At 51.5% G+C, this 8,796-nt stretch overlaps 1 protein-coding gene across 1 annotated transcript; it reads right to left on the bottom strand.

The window, feature by feature from the left end:
- Positions 1–2,536, bottom strand: ubb (ubiquitin B). Its single transcript, XM_067967880.1, has 2 exons — positions 2,432–2,536; positions 1–1,987 (listed from the first exon to the last, which is right to left on the bottom strand). The coding sequence occupies exon 2, from the start codon at positions 1,979–1,981 to the stop codon at positions 152–154; it is 1,830 nt and encodes a 609-aa protein (XP_067823981.1). The 5' UTR covers positions 1,982–1,987; positions 2,432–2,536; the 3' UTR covers positions 1–151.
- Between the last annotated feature and the right edge of the window lie 6,260 nt (positions 2,537–8,796).

Below are 8,796 nucleotides of genomic sequence, written 5' to 3'. Positions count from 1 at the left end.
TAATTGCCAAAACTTTTATTATCTACAACACTTCATGTACTCAGAAGTTCAGTTTGTTCATTACAAAAGCAAGATCCATACATCAGTGCATTAAAAAAATTACACTGCAAGAACAAGTGAAAACAATGCTTAGAATCAAAAAGTTCAAATTTTATAGTCCACCGCGCAGACGCAAGACCAAGTGCAGGGTAGATTCTTTCTGAATGTTGTAGTCAGATAGGGTTCGACCTTCTTCCAGCTGCTTCCCAGCAAAGATCAGTCGCTGCTGGTCAGGAGGTATACCTTCTTTGTCCTGAATCTTGGCTTTGACATTCTCTATTGTGTCACTCGGTTCAACTTCAAGGGTGATGGTCTTACCGGTCAGAGTCTTCACAAAGATCTGCATTCCACCACGCAGTCGCAGGACTAAGTGCAGGGTAGATTCTTTCTGAATGTTGTAGTCAGACAGGGTTCGGCCATCTTCCAGCTGCTTCCCAGCAAAGATCAGTCGCTGCTGGTCAGGAGGTATACCTTCTTTGTCCTGAATCTTGGCTTTGACATTCTCTATTGTGTCACTCGGTTCAACTTCAAGGGTGATGGTCTTACCGGTCAGAGTCTTCACAAAGATCTGCATTCCACCACGCAGTCGCAGGACTAAATGCAGGGTAGATTCTTTCTGAATGTTGTAGTCAGACAGAGTTCGACCTTCTTCCAGCTGCTTCCCAGCAAAGATCAGTCGCTGCTGGTCAGGAGGTATACCTTCTTTGTCCTGAATCTTGGCTTTGACATTCTCTATTGTGTCACTCGGTTCAACTTCAAGGGTGATGGTCTTACCGGTCAGAGTCTTCACAAAGATCTGCATTCCACCACGCAGTCGCAGGACTAAGTGCAGGGTGGATTCTTTCTGAATGTTGTAGTCAGACAGGGTTCGGCCATCTTCCAGCTGCTTCCCAGCAAAGATCAGTCGCTGCTGGTCAGGAGGTATACCTTCTTTGTCCTGAATCTTGGCTTTGACATTCTCTATTGTGTCACTCGGTTCAACTTCAAGGGTGATGGTCTTACCGGTCAGAGTCTTCACAAAGATCTGCATTCCACCACGCAGTCGCAGGACTAAATGCAGGGTAGATTCTTTCTGAATGTTGTAGTCAGACAGAGTTCGACCTTCTTCCAGCTGCTTCCCAGCAAAGATCAGTCGCTGCTGGTCAGGAGGTATACCTTCTTTGTCCTGAATCTTGGCTTTGACATTCTCTATTGTGTCACTCGGTTCAACTTCAAGGGTGATGGTCTTACCGGTCAGAGTCTTCACAAAGATCTGCATTCCACCACGCAGTCGCAGGACTAAGTGCAGGGTGGATTCTTTCTGAATGTTGTAGTCAGACAGGGTTCGGCCATCTTCCAGCTGCTTCCCAGCAAAGATCAGTCGCTGCTGGTCAGGAGGTATACCTTCTTTGTCCTGAATCTTGGCTTTGACATTCTCTATTGTGTCACTCGGTTCAACTTCAAGGGTGATGGTCTTACCGGTCAGAGTCTTCACAAAGATCTGCATTCCACCACGCAGTCGCAGGACTAAATGCAGGGTAGATTCTTTCTGAATGTTGTAGTCAGACAGAGTTCGACCTTCTTCCAGCTGCTTCCCAGCAAAGATCAGTCGCTGCTGGTCAGGAGGTATACCTTCTTTGTCCTGAATCTTGGCTTTGACATTCTCTATTGTGTCACTCGGTTCAACTTCAAGGGTGATGGTCTTACCGGTCAGAGTCTTCACAAAGATCTGCATTCCACCACGCAGTCGCAGGACTAAATGCAGGGTAGATTCTTTCTGAATGTTGTAGTCAGATAGGGTTCGGCCATCTTCCAGCTGCTTCCCAGCAAAGATCAGTCGCTGCTGGTCAGGAGGTATACCTTCTTTGTCCTGAATCTTGGCTTTGACATTCTCTATTGTGTCACTCGGTTCAACTTCAAGGGTGATGGTCTTACCGGTCAGAGTCTTCACAAAGATCTGCATTCTTAACTGAAAAATAAACCAATACAACTTTAGCCATTTGTTGATGAACAGCAGAGCAAGTTACACAAGAACTAATCCAATTAGGACTGCCACCGAAAGCGCCGGTTATATGACCAGCGTTAGTCTGGTGTCACACGGATCGTTCCAACTTCGTGCGTCGCGCTACCCGAAGCCCCATCCGCCATTGCCGGATCTAGAAAAGCAACGGCCTGGCTCCAGCAGTCCCAGCATAGCGACAATCGGGAACCCAGCCGATCCCCTCCACCTTTACTCAGTTTACGGAGGTGCCAGCCCATCACCCACTGAGGCAAAGGCCGGGAGCAGGAGCGACCAAACCTAGTGAAACCCCCACCCGCACTTAAATTAACAAAAAGGCAACTCCGAACAGCCGGAAATCAACTATTCCACTAACGACAAAGTTTCCCTTGAAATTCCCAGAGCGGGGCTAACCTCCAAACACGCGCTTCTAATCCTCAAACAGCAAAAGTTCAGCTCAGTCTCTGAAACTAGGGCGGTTGCTCAGCGCCGAGTATTTATAGCCAGGCAGCACGTCACTCCCTGCTTCTCCCCTCCGCACTGTATATAGTACCGCAACAGCTTTACCGTGTATAGGATTTTATTTTTATCGCACCATATCGACGTCCTATCATATTTGGACCGGGTATTTAATTATATACAAACATTTGCTCTTAAAATTTTACTAAATATTGTGTTTCTCACGAACCTGAATCGCGGATTGATTTGTAAATGCTAAGCGGTCATTAAACTGACCACACGCAAAGTGCCCGCCCCCTGGACGGTGATTGGTGAATTTCTGTTGATCTGGTTTGTGATTGGCTGTTGGTTGGTTCGTGCGGCACAATTCCCGTCAATCAAAGATGTTGTCGGCCAATCAGCAAACGCCGCGTAGCCGCCGCGTGATCACCGCCTGATCCCCAAACAGACGCCAGGGAAACGCCCAGAAGTTTCCAGAAGCGGCCGTGAGTCAGCGGCTTTGCCGGGCCTGGGGTGTGGTTTGGTGAGGTGCTGCTTGAGTAAGGGATTAGTGACGTCTAATCTGGTGATATTATGGCCCATGGAGTAGCTTCCAAGAGAGGAGTAAAAATAAATAGATGGGGAAAATGCTTCACGTTTAATACCCCGAAATGTTGACACAAATCTTGCTGTTGTAATAATATCAATGCAGCCCAATTTTGCTAGCTGACAAAGGATAAAATAATTGGCATCAACAGGGCAAATTATCTACAACCTTTACCCACATGAACCTAAGTTAGGTTAATGTTTTAGCTAAAGACAGATGCGTAACAGATCAGTATCTGAAAATAGTGTTTAGATTTGGCTTGTTGGAGAAATCCTAATTCTGATTATATGAAATAATTATCAATTGTTTTACCAACTAAAGTCTTATTTAGCAGTTGAGGCATTACAATGAGCCTCTTCATGGACTGGGGAGGGGGAAAGTTACTGAGGTGAAAGATGGGCGTTTGTTGGAATGGCAGAATGAGCAGCTTCAAGACAGGAGTGGATAATAGTAAAAACATGGTTTGTCGGTCCTTGATGGACCTGGGTGTGGGTCCCAGGTTGTCAGGTCTTTTCCAATTTACCTTGGCTTAATTTGGTTTCTACAGGCTTGGGAATAAATAAGCCTCTACCTTCTGTGTTTACCTGAGTATTTGAGTAACAGATGTTTGAAAATTGCTATGGGAGATTTTACTGGTCTTTTGACCTTTCATTTTTCTGCTTGTTTGTAATTCAACTTTTGTATTTGTATGTTTGAGAGAAAAAATTGTAAATGGAAAATTTTTTTCAAAAGGAACTGATTTGTTAGGCCTGGCCTATTTGGGGGATGGGAAATATAGGGCAGGAAAATGTGTGTTTTCGGTTTCCTGCGATGGACTCTTCCTATTTAAAATTCTCATCCTATTATTTAAAATTCTCATCCTTGTGTTCAAATCCCTCCATAGCCTCACCCCTCCCTATCTCTAACTTCCTCCAGCCCTGAAACCCTCCGAGATCTCTGCACTCCTCCAATTCTTGCCTCTCACGCATCCCTGATTTCCTTTGCTGCCCCGCCCTGTTGGCAGCCATGCCTTTAACTGCCTAGGCACTAAACTCTGGAATTGCCTCCCTAAACCTCTCCACCTCCTTTTTAAGACGCTCCTTAAAACCTACATCTTTGACCAAGCTTTTGGTCACCAGCCCTAATATCTCCTTATGTGGCTAGGTGTCAAATTTTGCCTGATTACGCTCCTGTGAAGCACCTTGGGATGTTGTACTACGTTAAAGATGCAAGTTGTTACTGGGACTGCCTGTTTTAGTTCTGTTAAAAGTCGTCACCTGGTTAAGTGCAGTGATGCACAATGTGATGATTGAAGTAATCCGATCCCAAAATGTGTCTGTCTTGGTGAGGCAGCTAATTCCACTTGATTTTGGAGATGGGGTGGTAGTTTGCAAAGGGATTGGGGGGGGGGGGGGGAAGGTGGGGAAGAGGGATGGTGGCGAATGAGGATTTTAAAGAAATGAGGGGGGTGGATCAAGGTGAGGTGCTCAGAGGAGGACTAGGTGCCAGTGGAGTGGGGGCAAGACCAAGATGTAATTTGATGATAGGTGCCACACCACCTGTGGTGATTTGGGCAGGGCAGATGGTGGAAAGTATGGCCAGATTGGGAGGCTTCAGTATCTCTGGGACGGACGGACAGAGAGAGAGAGAGGCACAGACTCTCGGGGTCAGAGAGAGAGAGAGAGAGAAAGGGGTACAGACTCTCGGGGACAGAGAGAGGGAGAGGTACAGACTCTCAGGGACAGAGAGAGAAAGGGAGAGACTCTGTGGGGAGGGGGAGGGAGAGGGATAGACCCGGGGGGGGGGGATAGGGAGAGGGACAGACCCGGGGGGGGTGGAGGGAGAGGGACAGACCCGGGGAGGGGGAGGGGGGGGGGGGGAGAGAGGGAGAGGGAGAGGGACAGACCCGGGGAGGGGGGGGGGGAGAGAGGGAGAGGGACAGACCCGGGGAGGGGGGGGGGGAGAGAGAGAGGGAGAGGGACAGACCTGGGGGGGGGGGGGGGGGAGAAGAGAGAGGGAGAGGGACAGACCCGGGGAGGGAGAGGGACAGACCCGGGGAGGGGGTGGGGGGGGGGGGAAGAGAGAGGGAGAGGGACAGACCCGGGGAGGGGGTGGGGGGGGGGGAAGAGAGAGGGAGAGGGACAGACCCGGGGAGGGGGTGGGGGGGGGGGAAGAGAGAGGGAGAGGGACAGACCCGGGGAGGGGGTGGGGGGGGGGAAGAGAGAGGGAGAGGGACAGACCCGGGGAGGGGGTGGGGGGGGGGGGGGGAAGAGAGAGGGAGAGGGACAGACCCGGGGAGGGGGTGGGGGGGGGGGGAAAGAGAGAGGGAGAGGGAGAGGGACAGACCCGGGGTGGGGGGGGGGGGGAAAGAGAGAGGGAGAGGGACAGACCCGGGGAGGGGGTGGGGGGGGGGGAAAGAGAGAGGGAGAGGGACAGACCCGGGGAGGGGGTGGGGGGGGGGGAAAGAGAGAGGGAGAGGGACAGACCCGGGGAGGGGGTGGGGGGGGGGGGGGAAGAGAGAGGGAGAGGGACAGACCCGGGGAGGGGGTGGGGGGGGGGAAGAGAGAGGGAGAGGGACAGACCCGGGGAGGGGGTGGGGGGGGGGGGAAAGAGAGAGGGAGAGGGACAGACCCGGGGAGGGGGTGGGGGGGGGGGAAAGAGAGAGGGAGAGGGACAGACCCGGGGAGGGGGTGGGGGGGGGGGGGGAAGAGAGAGGGAGAGGGACAGACCCGGGGAGGGGGTGGGGGGGGGGAAGAGAGAGGGAGAGGGACAGACCCGGGGAGGGGGTGGGGGGGGAAGAGAGAGTGAGAGGGACAGACCCGGGGAGGGGGTGGGGGGGGGGGAGAAGAGAGAGGGAGAGGGACAGACCCGGGGAGGGGGTGGGGGGGGGGAAGAGAGGGACAGACCCGGGGAGGGGGTGGGGGGGGGGGGGGAAGAGAGGGACAGACCCGGGGAGGGGGTGGGGGGGGGGGGAAGAGAGGGACAGACCCGGGGAGGGGGTGGGGGGGGAAGAGAGAGGGAGAGGGACAGACCCGGGGAGGGGGTGGGGGGGGGGGAAGAGAGAGGGAGAGGGACAGACCCGGGGAGGGGGTGGGGGGGGGGGGGAAGAGAGAGGGAGAGGGACAGACCCGGGGAGGGGGTGGGGGGGGGGGGAAGAGAGAGGGAGAGGGACAGACCCAGGGAGGGGGTGGGGGGGGAAGAGAGAGGGAGAGGGACAGACCCGGGGAGGGGGTGGGGGGAAGAGAGAAGGAGAAGGACAGACCCGGGTTTGGGTGGGGGGGGAGGGAAAGAGAGGGAGAGGGACAGACCCGGGGGGGGAAGAGAGGGAGAGGGACAGACTCCGGGAGGGGAGGGAGAGAGGGACAGACTCTCGGCGGGGTTGGGAGGAGAGAGACAGACTCTCGGTGGGTGGGGTGGGGAGAGGGAGAGGATCAGACTCTCTGGGGGAGTGGGAGAGGTACAGACTCTCTTGGGGAGGGGGGGGGGAGAGAGAGGGAGAGGTACAGATTCTCGGGGGGGTGGGGGGGGGAAGAGAGAGGGAGAGGTACAGATTCTCGGGGGGGGGGGGGGGAGAGAGAGAGGGAGAGGTACAGACTCTCGGGGGGGGGGGGGGGGAGGGGGAGGGAGAGGTACAGACTCTCGGGGGGGGGGGGGGAGAGGGAGAGTTACAGACACGGGGGGCGGGGGGGAGAGGGAGAGGTACAGACTCTCAGTGGGGAGAGAGAGGGAGAGGTACAGACTTTCGGGGACAGAGAGAGGGAGAGGTACAGACTTTCGGGGACAAACCGAGAGAGAGGTACGGACATTCGGGGACAGGGAAAGAAAGAGAGAGAGCTACAGACTCTCGGGGATAGAGAGAGAGGGGCCCAGATAGGGAAGGAGGGAGAGAGCAAGTGAGGCACAGACACGAAGACAGAGCGATTAATGGAAAGGTTACAGCACGGAAGGAGGCCATTTGGCCCATTGAGTCTGCGCTGGCTCTTTGAAAGAACAATCCAGCGAGTCCCAGTCTACCTGCCCTTTCCCCGTAGCCCTGCAAATTTTTTCCATTCAAGTACTTATCCAGTTCCCTTTTGAAGGCCATGATTAAATCTGCCTCCACCACCCCTTTGGGCAGTGCATTCCAGATCCCTAACCACTTGCCGTGTAAAAACAGACACACGGGGGACAGAGAGAGGCACAGACACATTGGGACAGAGAGGGTACAGACACGGGGAAGGATTTGGTTATTTGACTAAAGTGGTCTTGCGAAGGAGCTGTACACAAAGGCTGGCGTACAAGATTTGAAAATAAAATCGTTTTATTTTGAACGTTCTAGATTTTGCTTCAACAACTTTTAAGTTTACCCATCCCTGTTTTAGCACGCCACGGGACAAACCAGTTTCTAGACATTCCATATCTATAAACACCCTATAGAACACTTCTCATTGGTTACTGGCAAATGTCATCTTGTTTGTATAAAAGACAGTTTCCAGAAACAGAATCTTTATGATTTAAAGGGATCTAGGAAGTTGATATCAGTCTGGATTCTGATTTAATCTCTCTGGCATTTAAATCTAGCCACGCAAACAAAACACCAAGAGCGCTCCCTTAAACTGTTTGTGATGTGGTTGCCATGGGTAATCTATCATCATTGTATTGTGTATTTCTGGCACAATAACAATGCAATGAAGTGTTTGTGACTGAAGGCAGATATGAGCCTCACCACAGTCACTATTAGTATTTGCTTCTCGTCTCACTTCAGTACGCCCAGAAACCAGGAAAGCTTGAATGAAAAGCATGTTGCTACCACCCTGGTCTTTATTAGAGATTTGTTTGTATATTTGAGATGTTTTATTCCACAATTAGATGAAACTATGACCAAAAGAAGCTGCCAGATTATCATCAGCCATTTCTTGTTTACTGCACACTTCTTTTGTCTTTTTCAGAAGTTGAAACTCCAGAAAGACATATGGAGATGTTTTTGAATAGAATTTACACCCTTTCAATGGCTAATACTCAATCGGTATTTGGATCAAAAATGGCACCTGTGTTATGCTAGACAGTATTCACATCTGTAATCAAGATGACACTTTATGGCTCAGTATCGGTACTGATCTGAGACCTCACAGAATCATGCAGGACAAAAGAAGGAGGCCATTCGGCACATGGTGCCGGCGCTTTGAAAGAGCTATCCAATTGGTCCCAAGCCCTGTTCTTTCCCCATAGCCCTGCAAATGTTTTTCCTTTTCAAGTATTTATCCAATTCCCTTTTGAAAGTTACTATTGAATCTGCTTCCACCATCCTTTCAGTCAGTGCATTCCAGACCATAAGATTAAGGCTCATGGGATTGGGGGTAATATATTAATACCGATTGTGCATTTGTTAACAGATCATATTCGGGTTGGCAGGTTCTAACTAATTGGGTGTCGCAGGGAGCACTAGATTGATTCCTGGGATGAGAAGGTTGTCCTATGAGGAGAGATTGAGTAGAATGGGCTTATACTCTCTGGAGTTTAGAAGAATGAGAGGTGAAACATAAGATTCTGAGAGGGCTTGACAGGATAGATGCTGAGGCTGTTTCCCCTGACTGGAGAGTCTAGAACTAGGGAGCTTAGTCTCAGGATAAAGAGTTGGCCATTTAGGACTGAGATGAGAAATTTCTTCACTGAGGATTGTGAACCTTTGGAATTTCTCTTATCCAGAGGGCTGTGGATGCTAAGTCATTGAATATATTCAAGATGTGGAGATGCCGGTGATGGACTGGGGTTGACA

The sequence above is a fragment of the Heptranchias perlo genome, chromosome 28 (genome assembly GCF_035084215.1).
Source record: "Heptranchias perlo isolate sHepPer1 chromosome 28, sHepPer1.hap1, whole genome shotgun sequence".
In the NCBI taxonomy this organism is placed as follows: domain Eukaryota; kingdom Metazoa; phylum Chordata; class Chondrichthyes; order Hexanchiformes; family Hexanchidae; genus Heptranchias; species Heptranchias perlo.
Note: the sequence above shows the minus strand (reverse complement) of the source record. Positions and strands in the feature narration are given on the sequence as shown.

Excerpts from the sequence above, each read along its gene's own strand:
- ubb (XM_067967880.1), bottom strand. The coding sequence starts at position 1,981 with ATGCAGATCTTTGTGAAGACTCTGACCGGTAAGACCATCACCCTTGAA.